General features: G+C 45.8%; 7 protein-coding genes across 7 annotated transcripts; 3 read left to right on the top strand and 4 right to left on the bottom strand.

Annotated features, from left to right (window-relative positions):
• Positions 1 to 224: 224 nt before the first annotated feature.
• On the top strand, positions 225 to 962 carry VTP01DRAFT_6445 (uncharacterized protein; the record flags this gene model as incomplete). Its single annotated transcript, XM_069385347.1, has 1 exon — positions 225 to 962. The coding sequence occupies one exon, from the start codon at positions 225 to 227 to the stop codon at positions 960 to 962; it is 738 nt and encodes a 245-aa protein (XP_069242818.1).
• Positions 963 to 1,056: 94 nt separating this feature from the next.
• VTP01DRAFT_6444 (uncharacterized protein) lies at positions 1,057 to 1,942 on the top strand (the record flags this gene model as incomplete). The annotated part of the gene is made up of 2 exons (XM_069385346.1): positions 1,057 to 1,147; positions 1,245 to 1,942. 2 exons carry the CDS (start codon positions 1,057 to 1,059, stop codon positions 1,940 to 1,942), a joined length of 789 nt encoding a protein of 262 aa, XP_069242817.1.
• A 10-nt stretch (positions 1,943 to 1,952) lies between these two features.
• On the bottom strand, positions 1,953 to 3,402 carry VTP01DRAFT_6443 (uncharacterized protein; the record flags this gene model as incomplete). The annotated part of the gene is made up of 3 exons (XM_069385345.1): positions 1,953 to 2,569; positions 2,635 to 3,154; positions 3,217 to 3,402. The coding sequence occupies 3 exons, from the start codon at positions 3,400 to 3,402 to the stop codon at positions 1,953 to 1,955; spliced, it is 1,323 nt and encodes a 440-aa protein (XP_069242816.1).
• A 226-nt stretch (positions 3,403 to 3,628) lies between these two features.
• Positions 3,629 to 4,795, bottom strand: VTP01DRAFT_6442 (uncharacterized protein; the record flags this gene model as incomplete). The annotated part of the gene is made up of 6 exons (XM_069385344.1): positions 3,629 to 3,742; positions 3,815 to 3,955; positions 4,026 to 4,252; positions 4,323 to 4,488; positions 4,548 to 4,667; positions 4,721 to 4,795. The coding sequence occupies 6 exons, from the start codon at positions 4,793 to 4,795 to the stop codon at positions 3,629 to 3,631; spliced, it is 843 nt and encodes a 280-aa protein (XP_069242815.1).
• Positions 4,796 to 5,131: 336 nt separating this feature from the next.
• On the bottom strand, positions 5,132 to 6,432 carry VTP01DRAFT_6441 (uncharacterized protein; the record flags this gene model as incomplete). Its single annotated transcript, XM_069385343.1, has 6 exons — positions 5,132 to 5,412; positions 5,470 to 5,595; positions 5,659 to 5,794; positions 5,871 to 5,944; positions 6,012 to 6,207; positions 6,280 to 6,432. 6 exons carry the CDS (start codon positions 6,430 to 6,432, stop codon positions 5,132 to 5,134), a joined length of 966 nt encoding a protein of 321 aa, XP_069242814.1.
• A 1,922-nt stretch (positions 6,433 to 8,354) lies between these two features.
• On the top strand, positions 8,355 to 9,989 carry VTP01DRAFT_6440 (uncharacterized protein; the record flags this gene model as incomplete). The annotated part of the gene is made up of 1 exon (XM_069385342.1): positions 8,355 to 9,989. The coding sequence occupies one exon, from the start codon at positions 8,355 to 8,357 to the stop codon at positions 9,987 to 9,989; it is 1,635 nt and encodes a 544-aa protein (XP_069242813.1).
• A 1,823-nt stretch (positions 9,990 to 11,812) lies between these two features.
• VTP01DRAFT_6439 (uncharacterized protein) lies at positions 11,813 to 12,613 on the bottom strand (the record flags this gene model as incomplete). Its single annotated transcript, XM_069385340.1, has 2 exons — positions 11,813 to 11,955; positions 12,013 to 12,613. 2 exons carry the CDS (start codon positions 12,611 to 12,613, stop codon positions 11,813 to 11,815), a joined length of 744 nt encoding a protein of 247 aa, XP_069242812.1.
• Positions 12,614 to 13,270: the final 657 nt, after the last annotated feature.

The raw sequence follows: 13,270 nt of genomic DNA, 5'->3' as shown, positions 1-13,270 counted from the left end.
TGCAGTGCACGAACATGCTATGCTATTATGCAAGTGATTCGACTGGTCTCACACTGTAGACAGCATAGAATAGAGAAAGGGATGCACAGGAGGGAAAATGCAGAGAGCGCTACATCATTTGCCCGGAAGCAACCTGAACAATGGGTGAGTTGCAGGACCAGATTCCAGCTGGGTATCTGATATGGAGAACATTGATAATCTATGTTTCTTTTCAGCTCCTACAGATGCTTGCATTGTGGAAAAATTGCTGCAAGCGTCGATTAGCACAATGTCGACCGAACAGATTCCCAAGCATTTGCAAACATTCAAGAGCCTTTGCGTCTGTAAAGAGTAAAACGCCATTTGAAGTGCTTTCTTTACCTGAAACAGCGAGTTCTGCAGCTATCAAGAAACGCTACTACGAACTGGCAAAAACGTTACATCCAGATCGAGCGACAGGAGACCTTGATCAGTTTCGAGAAGTAGTGCGCGCCTATGAATTGTTATCAGATCCCAACAAACGATCGCTTTATCTTCGTACAGGGCTGGGATGGGATACACCATCGTTCGGGAACGGTGGGGATCCATGGAAACCGCCGCCAGGTAATCGACCAGCTAGCTACACAAACGCCTACTGGGCAACGGCAGACGCAGATGACGATATTCGCTATAAAGGCGGGCCCTGGTCCTCGCATGAGAATACCCGATTCATGAAAAACGGCACATTTATCACGATCGTTGCAGGCGTCGCACTGACCGTCGGCATACTGCACTTTGTCAATCTCCTATCCTCTCACGCGAACTTCAAGAGTGCAATAGATCGGCATCACATACGCACCAGTCAAGATTTAGAACGTGCACGGACAGAAGCGCAGCTATTTGGTAACCAACGCGCAGTGGAACGGATGATGGAGGGACGGATGAGATATTTTCGAGATGATGCAAAGAATAATAGCAGTGTCGATACCCCCGTTGCAAAATAAACTGGAATGGTTTAAGAAGATAACAAAGTGGAGAAATGGGGGAGAAAACACACAATATCCTTTTCTTTTCTTCTATTCCCGATTTCCCCGTATCATGTCAAAAGAAAGATCAGCGTCGCCGCATGTTAAACAGGAAGCAAAATATCGGGAAGAGTCGTCTCCATCGCTTGCACAAGAGTATCAAGGTATTAAGTTGTATGAGAAAGAGGGATATAGGATATAAGATCCTACTTGTCGGAAGCCGTCGTTGAATACTTAAAGAAGAGACTCGAAAAAATCCAGATTTGCAGAGTGCGGCAGATACACGTTTACGAGAAATGGTAGAAGAGGCAGAGCACTTTGAAGCACAACGGCACCACCATCATCGTGACGAAAAAGAGCACGAGGACAAGGAGACTGCCACAACGACATCGACAAATAATACCAAGGAAACAACAACTACCACCGATACTACAGAAACTTCATTGTCGGAAACGACGAAGACAACGGCATCCACAACGACAACCTCACAGGCAGAGAAAGCTGCAGCTCCTCCTCCTACCCCTACACCTACGACGACTACCAAAGATGCACCGCCTGGACAACATCCGCAACAACCTCCTGCTCCTCCGAAACCACAGCAACCACCGCAGCCGCCGCCTCCAGCTCTACCTCATCAACAGCAACCTCCTCCACCCGCAGGGAATAATAACACTCCACCAGGGCCTCCAGGTGGATCCGTTCAGAACCTGCCTCCGCATCCGCCGCCTCGGCCAACACCTCGTCCCCCACCCAACAGCAATTATAACAATGACAAAAACGCAGCATCTCCAGAAACAACGACATACATGAATCTGCCGCCTGGCACTGACCTAGGCAATATCGGGCATTTGGGTCAGATTGGAGTGTTTAGTGCGGGAAATTCATTGAGCGCAAGCATGCATCAAATTGCATTTTGGACATGTCTTGTGTATCTGCTTATCAAAACAATAAACAACTAGTTGGAGAGCGCTAGTCCTTGGTATGCGGTACATCCCTTGGTCCGGTTAGGTGCGGTATGTAGTAGCACGGGTCTTGATAATGCTGGTAGTATGCAGCTGATACCTGTCCGTAATCAGCTTGGGTGCATGGTGGCTGTTGTTGTGGTGGCGGTTGATGACCGTGAGAAGCAGTGCGATAAACATTCGCGGCATTCGCGGTCGTTTCTGTCATGTACGGATGTGTAAAAACAGGTGCCGCTGTAGCCTGCGGCGCGGAGTAGTAAGCATCTTGCTCGTACCCAGCATGATAATAGCCAGCAGGAGCAAGCGCTGTGATGGGAACTGCATACCCGTTGCTTGCAGCTGTTACAGAAGCCGCATTGTTGTTATAGTACATGTCGTCTTCTTTGTACGGACTAAGTGGTGCGACCAAAGATCTTGGATTATTGGCTGCTGCTGCGCTTGTGCTGTTATTCATGGATACGGGCCTTTCACTGCTTGTAATCTCTGGCGACGAAGTGGCCGTCGTGGCTGTTTGCGGACTCCGGTAGTACAAGAGATCTTCGTCGCCCTCACCGTATACGGATGCGGCACGCTGTCGTCGTTCGTCCTTGTTTCTCTTTCGTACACAAATGAATGCAATAAGACCTGTTAACGTAGTTGATATTCGCTCATTTACTATGTGTTTATATTTTCTTATGTAAAAGTCAAACCTAGCAAAGCAGCAAGTAATGTGACCCCCACGACACCGCCGATCACGCCAACAGGAGACCTAGCTGGTTCCTCGCTGTTGCTAAGACCACTGCTGTCCCTGTCATCCGGAATTGTAGTTGCGTATGATCGATATGAAGTTGAAGTATACGTATAGAGCTTCCCATCTGCCGAAGTCGCTACAGCAACCACCGGTGTCGCGCTGGAGGTGGTAATTGTTCTATGTTTCTTTGTTGTACCCTCATCGGGCGAGCTTGTAGAAGCTGTTGCAGGGCTGCTGCTCGGTTGCTGTTTGTCAGTGTTATTAGGGCTGCTGGCGATGGTGCTGGTGCTTTTATCGGAGCCACTATTATTGCTACTGTCGCTGCTATTATGGTTGCCGTTGCCGTTACTGTTTTTGCTGTCATTGGCGTTGCTGTCAGTAGATGGTTGGCTATTACTATTATTATTGTTCTGGTCCTCGCTCGGATTAGGGGATGGTGCATGCGGTTGCGATGCCGGTTGCGACTTTTCACTCGGTGACTATACGCGAGGCACTATGTCAGCTACCATTAGACTCGCATATATAATCCGTTGATACTTGCACTGCTTGTCGCTGGTGAAGATACGGAAGAAGCCGGTGCAGAGGGAGTCGCTGCATGCGAGGAGGATTCATCGGACGACAAAGCCGAAGAGGGTACAGAATCATGCGAAGGTTGAGGCGGTGGAGGATCATCGCGATGGGTCTGCGGCCCGCTGATGATCGGGTCTAATATATCACCTATAACCATTAAATTGTCCACGATGAAAGAATAGAGTCAAAAGGAAAAAAAAGAGAAAGAAAAATAAAAAAACTAGTAAGAGAAGGAGGGAGACGATGGACAAGGCGTCGAAAATAGACAGTTTGCTTCCCCCGCTTCCTCCTTCTCTGAATCTCGAGTACCCCTTGCTGGCGACCAATTCTTCTTCTTTTCTTTGTCCCGTATGGGCTAAATAAGCATTCTTCCAAAGCCGCTTTTATTGATTGGAATCCTCCTTGCTGCCTTTTGGATCATTTAATCCAAGCAGACTTTCCAGGTTATATTTTTTGAGTTCTACAAAGTCTTTCACAACAGACATCATGCAAATATTCTAAAGTTACCGCGGTGAGCAAAACTACATCTTTAGAGTTGAAAATGCAGATATTAAGATCGTATAAGATACCTGGCATATTTCTACAATAATAGACAGCTCCGGATTACCCAGATCGACCTTGTGATCTTTACCAATCGTGGAAGCGATGGTTCTTATAACCTCACTTCGATCAATTTTTGTGCAATTCCTTACGCGGGCGACGATAGCAAACTGTATATCCATATATGAGCATGCAACTTTGTTATAGTTTTATTAATCAATTATGCGATTCTCAACTTACTGCTTTACTTGTAATTGATCCGTCTTCATTGGAAGTATTAAATTTAGGAGTAACAATTTGCCTCGCGACGCGTTCAATGTCATCCATATTGGCTTGACATGTCATTTCAACCGGAAGCAATCGTGATACATAGCGAGTCTTCTTCACTTGATGTTTCTTCATATCCGTCAGGATGTGATGGACAAACTGTACGGGTTCCACCGGTGCCTTTGTTCGGATGAAGATAACTGCAATGCAAAGTTAAGCATTGGGCTGACACCCAGTAATCAGAATTTCTAATCGCGTGTGCATGCATACCACAATCAAGATTCATTGGTATATTCGCAAAAATCTTGTTTTTCTTTCCCTCTTTGATGGCAGCCACTTCTTTGGCAATAGAAGCTTCCAGATCATCTTTTTGGTCGTCATTTTCATCGTCGCCGCTGGCCTCCAACTTTGCATCTGGATACAAGCTCTCGAGATACTAGGTCGGCAAAGGGTTTAGGAGCCGGCACCGATCGTGCGACTAGGGACTGTATTCACCTCATTAAACAGATCAAGTACTTCCTTGGCAGCGCGATTCTCTCGACCACGGGTGCATGTCACCATCACTCCACTCATGTTTGGTTGCACCGAAAAGGACGACTTCCCAGCATACCGTTCCTAAAGAACCTGTCAATCTTGAAAGAAGCTCCATATTTAATGCTAAGAATTGCCTTGGCGCAGTGGTACGTCTTTGATCGCTTGCGTTTGGATTCTGATTTTCCGGCGTGCTGTCGTTTTTGTGACATTTGGCAGCGAAGAGGGAGTCAAAAGTCAAAAGATCAAAAAATTTGGGGTTTTCTTTCCTCCTGGTCTTTATATGTATTTCAAGCAAAAGAACATAATGAATTTTTGGAATATCTACTTGTCAAAGGGGAAGATAATACTACAAGGTCTGTTGAGCAAGTAAAAGAGAGAGAAATGGTGGTGGCGTATGTACGTGACAGAGAGAGAGAGTTAAGAAAGACGAAAGAAAGGATACGTAAAGTTGGGAGTGATGTGTGTAAAAGGTCGAATTTTTTTTTTCAAATCTTCGAGTTTGTGTGTGTGCACGTGGTTGCAAAGTCGATAGTGCAGATACGACCTTATTTCTGAGCGGGAAGCACAGTCAACTCTTTCTCTTGTACCTTGCCCTGGATAATTTCGAGCCAACCCTTGACCTTTTCGTAGACAACAAAGGTGACGGCCTGACCAGGAGCGACACGGAGGACACGAGGCGTGAGACCCTTGTAGAAAGCACGGAAGCCTTCCTTCTTGTAAATTTCAGAAGTGACAATGGTGAAGCGTTGCCATGCAGAGCCAGTGGACACGGATGATTTTTGGATACGGGTCTTGATGGTGTCGATAGGAGCATTGCAGCATGGACCTAAGAGAGAATCTTTGTCAGCTTTTTAAGGCGAGTAACGGAGATTTCCGAACTTACCCATTGCACCCGAGATACCACCAATGACGAGCGTCTGGTAAGAGGGGAGTTCCTCGACGTCCTGGAGCTTCTTACCCCATTTCTTCAGTTCTTGGTAAGCAGTGAAGTTGGCGGCTTGGTTGGTTGCTACATTTATCACGGGGTAATGAGAAAAGTCTGATTTGTCTCACGCATGTATGCGGTCCATACCTTGTCTCAAGGCAGTCAGAGCGACACCCTTGTACAGCGCGCGGATACCTTCCTCCTTGATAATGGTATAGGCAGCGTGAGGTGCGTTGCGATACTTGGGGATATCCATAGGATCCGCCATGGAGTTGCGTTGAGCCTACAGCAATTCACGTGTCAGGACGTCATTCCATAGTGGGCGCAGCTTTGCTTCACAGCTTTGCTTTGCTGCTTACCTGCAGTCTGATCTTGATCAAGTCCATAGGAGAAACGACAAGTACAGCTTCGGTGGTACCGGCAGCAAGACCGGCTATGTAAAATAGAAACAGTTAATGACCGATCATCCTTGTCTCGCATCTGTTCATAGTTCTACTTACCAAAGAAGACGCCGGTTCTGCTGGTTTTGCCTTCTTCATCGGCGAGCCAGCCTTTGTACAGCTCAAACGAGCTGAAACGAATAGCCATCTTGGGCACGATACCGGCGATGACGGCACCGAGACCCTTGTAAAGGGCAAGGAAGGATTCGTTCTTTACAATTCTTACACCAACGCCAATGAAGCCTAGACGCTTGCCCTGAGAACAGCAAGGTTAGTAAGATAATGGACTATCGACGATCGTTTGGATGATGTTTTGTTTTTTGCCTACAGCAGCGTTTCTTTGAGCGTTTTTGGCAAGTTGCATTCTGACTTTGATGGTATCGAGAGGGTGACAAGTGCATGCTTCCATGAAACCAGCAGTACCACCGGCGACCAAATGTGTGAGGAGGGGAGTCTTTTTACCGTCGTTGTTTCGGCTCATGATGTGAAGAAGGGGAAGGAAAGAAAGATCAGGTTTAGAGACGCTGGCTGTGACATTTTATACAGTCCGCTTAAGTCATTTTCATATGCTCGCTTGAACTTGTTCGCCTAATCTTTTGAAGGCTGGGTGAGATCTCGAATTGACTTTATTGGCTCGCTTGATCAGCACTTTCGCTGGATTCCGAACCAAATTTGAGCACGTGCCGGTGGTGTCTCTAGATCTTGCTTAACAAAAATCGCTTCATTTTCTTTAACTGCAAATTTAAACTTGGGAGCTTTGGAGGACTCAAAGTTGTTGATGGGTATGTAATCGAAAATAAGGGATATCCGCCATACTTCATGGCAACAAACGCTGCATTGATTTTCTGATCATGATATGCGGCATTCCTTCATACCTGAAATAATTTCTTACTGGATTTGCAGCAAGATCTATCTCATCGATGGATTCTGCAGTTTGATCCCATTCAGCGTGCATAACACGAATCCTTATACATTCCAAGCTTGATGTCCAAATATTCAGGGGCGGGCCGCCTCTAACTCGGATCCTGCTTGATAGTTCTCTTCCATCAGTATTGCGTAACTCCGCAACATCGTGGTTCAGCAGAATGCGGGGTAAACTCGGAACCATTCACATGCATTTGTTGAATTTTGGTAACACCGAAGCCCATTCCGCCCGATAAAATCCTTGTTATCAAACATTCTAAAAGAGGTGCACTCTCCCGGGAGAAGACTTACAAAAGGGCTCATCTTTGTCATGGGGACCACTGTAAAGGTTCGGTGGCAATTCAAGACAGTGTAGCAGACTCTATCTGCTTTTTTGAAAGCTTATTACCCTTCTTCCTCTAGTGTGCGCGGGGTGCCACAACCTTTTGCCGTTGGTCATTTTTTCTCAATGCACATCAAGAGTGCCGACGAGCAAACCGTTTATTTCTTTATACGAGATGAGTAATCGATATTTCCTTCTTTTCAATTGGTTCTTTTGGTCAAGTAATGACTGACCCACTGATAACCACAGCTCCACAACTTGCAATATGCAAATCAATTCCGCACCATCGAAGAGCTCCATCATGACCAGATTTGCCATTATTCCGAGTTGAACCGCGTTTCCGTACCACTATGGTGACAGAGAAAAAGGGAAAAAGGAAATCTCACACAGGAAGGAGAGCATAACTTGCCGGAAAAAAAAGTACAAATGGCCGTATGCTCCTCGCATGTAACTACCGCGATGGCTCCCGGCATCCAATAATAGGAATATGGCGAGGGTTGCAATACATCGAGCAGTTTTCTTTTTTCGTTCATAGGTCACGCCTGGCCGTAATCTGGTTATGCCTGTGTATTAGATAAATGAAACATGCCCGTGGGAAAGGTGCGATCAAACGCCTATCGGCAAGTGCATCGAGAAGCCATTTAAAAAAAAAACATTGCTAGGAGCAATATTTCAGGTCATGAGACAAAAAGGGCCGAGCTCCCTCGAGGGAAATTTTCTGCCAGCGCAAAGGCGCGATCTATGGACATTAGACTTGGCAAACGGTCTCAATGCAAATCGCGGCAAGTGTGCGATACTCTGATGAAGATTTTCAATTCAAACCCGTACTGCTGCATTTGCTACTGTGCTTTATCATCGCTGTCAGATCCGCTAAATTATTCATGACTTTGCTGTGTTGTGCTCTCTAGCAAAGTATTCTTTTTCCCAGTTGTACAAGCGCATGCTAGGTTGCGATCCGAAGCATATATTGAAGCATCATTTGTGTCCCAGCAAGAAGGAAAAAGCCATGAACAATTGCAAAATCTCGGGATAAGGGGTTGTTGAAGCAATCAATCGGAAATTTACATCGAACTTGCCTTTGAGGTTTTGGCTCTTTCTAAATCGGCTTTACACCTAGATATGGACTCTTTCCATCTGTTATACCCGGCCCCGACAATATGAGCATCGCAGCAAAAAACGACAACAACGGGCTGCCATCGGGGTCCAACGTTACTGATATGCAGCGTTTTCGCTTCAGTATGGAGCGAGCATTCGAGCCGGAGCATCTTATAGGACAGGAATACAGACAGAAGACATATACAGCCCAGCAAAGTGGTAGCCAATGGTACTATGACGAATTCTCAGGGCTTTATCGGCTTCGAGCCCCATCTGCAAACAATATGGCCATTCACACGGTCGCCACTCCTCAGCGCCGACGATCACCAGCGAGACCGGAACCGCTGGATTCTTCTTTGACAAGCATACTTGAAGCTGGCCGACCATGGCCAGCACTCGAGTCGTCAGTACAAGTGTATGGATGGATAGAGGAAGCAAGACATGACATGCACTTATCGCTCAAACTGTGTGCAATGCTGATGGATATGCAAGAAACAAGAGAAGGAATGATTCCGGAAACACCAAGCACGTTCCTTTCTGTAAGCGAAGACTCCTTTTGCAAGAGAAAAAACACAGATATACCTGCACACCTCGTAGCCTCGCGAGAGGCCTATCGGCTTCTCAAGCGACTGGCATCGACAATGACAAATAGAGAAGTATGCGGCGAAGCACAATACCTGCTAGGTACCTGTCACGGAACCGGAGCATTAGGTGTCCGTGTCGATCGCGAGCGTGCATTCATGTGGTACACTCAAGCATCAAAGCAAAATCACTGTGAAGCTACATATCGCACAGCCGTGTGCTACGAGCTTGGTGTAGGCACTCGGAAAGACACTGGCCGGGCAGTCATGTTCTACCGCAAAGCAGCTCATCTAACACATGTTTCCAGCATGTACAAACTCGGCATTATCTTGCTAAGAGGCATGTATGGCCAAGCAGCACATCCGCGTGAAGCAATCAGCTGGCTGCAGCGTGCAGCTGCCGATGCATCCGTAAAAAATCCGCATGCGTTGCATACTCTCGCATTAATACAACTGCAGAACGAGTGCCTTGATACAAGTTTGATCGCCGACAAGCATTATGCAATCGATCTGCTGTGTCAGGCGGCGCTTTACAACTATGCACCGAGCCAGGTCGCTCTTGGTGAATGTTTCGAGCACGGCCGAGTCGTCCAACCAGATATCGCCACAGCTGCTTACTGGTACACGCGCGCTGCAGAAGCTGGCAACGCTGAAGCGGCATTGGCACTGTCAGGCTTATATCTAACCGGGGCCACCGGGATTCTTGAACAATCTGACCGCGAAGCTTATTTGTGGGCTCGGAAAGCAATAGCATTCGCCCTGGAGGAATACGAGCGCATAGGCGCACAGAGATGGGCGCTTGCCAAGGCATATTTTGTAACTGGATATTACACCGAGCATGGCATTGGAGTGTTTATACAGTCAAAAGAGCTCGCCATGCAGCTGTACCAAAAGGCAGCTGATCTCGGACATGCAACGGCATTCGATAAAATCGCCATGTATCACCTCGACCAGTCCTCTGCTGTGATCATCGACCAAGATGGCAGTGATGCAAACTATCATGATAATCGTTCCACGGGAAAGGAATCCCCTTGCAATAGAAGGCACCGAGAGAATGAAGTAGAAAACAATACCCCCAAAAATTATGATAATACGCGCTCTTGTGCAATCATGTAGACCTTCTAGATCCGCTATCTCTTTTGTATTAACCACAATAATTAATGCTAATATGCTTGTTCCACTCTAGCCTCGCTTCTTCGAGGCGCAATACAACTCGCTCGTTTCGCGAGTTCGCCAAATCGCAAACCTCTGTGTCTCCAGCTAGATGATACCACACGCATTCTATCCAACGGTGTGACTGAGCTGTCAATATCATAGTCATACCGATGGACCGAAAGTCCTGTACACTGCTGTGAGGTTCAATATAATTTCTGAAGAATGTTACTGCAGACATACGGAGAGTCTTTAGAGAAATAGTGATGACCTAAGAGATACAGGTAAAGATACCAATTTTCCATCTCAACAGTACGGATTCCTTCTGTTACCCGAGAAATTTTCCAGGGGCGTAGAAGTGCACCATAATGAGAGTAGATTCTCATTTCATATGTTAGGATATGCTCTCTCTCTGTGCTCCCAAAGCTCCATTCTGCATTCGTGTCGCTCCTGCAAGCACAGCGCCGTCGAATTGCTGTCTATTCGGAGTGGTGCTCCCCATGATAACAATACTCACTGGTTGCTGTATTTTCAGGATTGACTGGGCATAATCTGCTCGACCTACGGCTGTGGTCTGTTCGATTGCAATGCTTGCGCCGCGTCGACCGTATAATTTTTTAGAGTCTTGGATTAGATACAGTACTTGGCGCTTGCATCAAGTACCGCATATGTATTATCTTTTGTAAATAGCTGTGGAATGGGTTAAGGACATTATTGTATTGCACAGAGTTTTCCCCTTCTTGGTGTGTACTCCACGGAGTCCTTTGATGCTTTTCACATTAATTATTCGTAGTATTGGCAGGACTCAAACGGCATAACCTGCTGGTTATTCTGTTATGATCTTTTCCACTGCAACGACCGCAGATAGCTTAAAGTGCCATAGTTCTCATACAAGGAGGAAAAACCACTGAGGTCCCTCTCCCCGGTTCTATTCATTGGCAGCTTTTAGGAAGTTTTTTGACAGTTTCCAAAACTGCGATTTAGGCAGTTACATACACAAGTCCTTGTCGCCTTATTATTATTGATAATAGAAGAAGAAGGTTGATAATGAAAACAAAAGGGTAGTAAAAGAAGGATAATAAAGGCTGTGTTTCTTGATTCTAGAACTAAAGCCCAAAGCAGCTCCTATAAACAACATGTGGACAATAATCTCCTCGGTTTGCCCAGAGATAGCAGCGCATGATGACTTTATTGATGAATAAGAAGCGATGATTACAAAATAAGAGTGAGTGGAATGATTAAGAGTGTGCAAAGAAGGTAATTGGTTGATTAGGGACAGAAGGTTGGTGACAAATTTATAATTGAAGTCCGTGTAGTTTCCATAAAGTGTAGGACATCTGACGCTCGTGGACGCTTTGTATAGTCATTATCAAGACAACGGAGCAAAATTGGGAGTAGGCAGGAATACATTGATGGTATCTGCATTTCATTCAGGGTAACTTGGCCTTTCTCATCGCGCATAAGGATCGTTTTACTAAACTCTTCATCAGACAAATGAGGCATCAATGTTTCCAGTACATTCAGTGCGGCCATAAATACGTCTGATTCTTTGCAAAAAATGCTGCCGTCAAGCGTTTCTATTTTACCAGTTATAAAATTGGTGATATGTAGCAAATGAGTTGGCCAAACCCTTACCTGGTGCCGCGACACTTTTGGTCCAAAAGACCAAGAGAATTTCCAGGTCGCATATTTCGTCATCGCCCACGGTTACACATAATCTTCCAATGCATAACAATGAGATAAAACGATCGTCTCACAAAATAAGATTCAAAGTTACCCGAAGTCCGTCAGCCACGTCGAGCCCATCGTGTCGATAAAAATGTTTCTAGCTTTAGATCAACCATACCAATATTGAGCTTATGGGTATCTGTGAGTGATGCAAAGATACAAGAGGCTATTTGCACTACTTCTATTAAACGGAAAGGCATACCTTGCATAGACGTTAGATTAGCAACTGTTTGCATATTCTGCCAGGGATGTCACCCACTTTTGACGCTTCTCCATATAATCACGCAGATCACCAATGTGGAAATATCTTTGAATAAATAGAGATCAGGTGTATTCCTCTTATACGGTCGGATAGGTTGATCATAGTCTGGCAAGCCTTTTGGTGAATCGATGAAGTAGATATGCTGCGGTTTACATTCAAGCAGGCCTATGTACATGTTTGTGTAACGGCATGGAGATAGCCTCGATGCAAATGTCAGTTCTCGTGCTATTGTATGTTTGAAAGTCTCTATATTTTGCGACATCCTTCGAAGCTTGACAGCAACATTCAAGCCCTTGTATTGCGCCAGCGCCACCAGCCCGTTCTGTCCTTCTCCTAAAGGTCGCGTGCGTACAAGTCTGAAGCCCGTTGCGCTGATCCTTAATGGATAGTTTTCAATAGTGTATTCTTCCTCCTCGTCGTAAAATTTATCGTGATAGTCGTTTGTTGATGATTTTGAGAGCATCGAGGAGCGGGAGGATACGGATGAGCGGCCAGAGAAGCGTGTTGAATAGGGAAGAGACGTAAGCGAGTCAGCAACGGTTGATTCTTCTTCCAATGTTTGCGAGTTTATCCCTTTGACGCGTACTACCCTTTTCATAGCAGACTTGCATGTAGAAGAAGACTTGCTGTAGGTCTTAAGCGTGGCCTTTTCCCAGGAGTCTTTGGATACTCTGTCTTGATCGGTTTCAAAAGATATTCTTCACATTCCTGTCCCTGTTTCGATCGTCGCCAATTCGTAAATCGTCGTACGTTCGTTACACCCGATTGCATTGGCTCAATGCCCTTTCCAACTAGGTTTTCCAACGCCTTTACAAAGATCCCGCATTCTGCACGTGTGTAACTCGGTTTTGCTGGTATGATCAAGTATGCGGGCAGTCCAGGTACTGCGCGATATTGATGCAGTGAAGACGCGGACACAGGAGCAGACAATCTACAAAGTACACTTCTGTGTAAAGCTATAACACTGCAGGCAGTTTAACGTCATGCCCGGACGGAAGGGTGCTTCTACCAGATACGCTCTTTCCGGAAAGCAATGTCGGCCCCAGTGAAAATGGGGTGTGGAGTGCCTGTTTTTGATGGAAAGCTGTAGTTAACTAATTTATACACTTTCTACATACGTTGGATGGAAGAGTGTATAACATGAAATGGGCTACAAAATTAATGTTTACTTTTTGAGTTTGGCAGACAGAACAGACACCAATCTGAGGAACTCGACTTCTTAAAATTTTTTGCATATTCAGCACTGTATATGTGC

The sequence above is a fragment of the Rhizomucor pusillus genome, assembly GCF_041956525.1.
Source record: "Rhizomucor pusillus strain CBS 183.67 unplaced genomic scaffold VTP01scaffold_3, whole genome shotgun sequence".
Lineage (NCBI taxonomy): Eukaryota > Fungi > Mucoromycota > Mucoromycetes > Mucorales > Lichtheimiaceae > Rhizomucor > Rhizomucor pusillus.
Note: the sequence above shows the minus strand (reverse complement) of the source record. Positions and strands in the feature narration are given on the sequence as shown.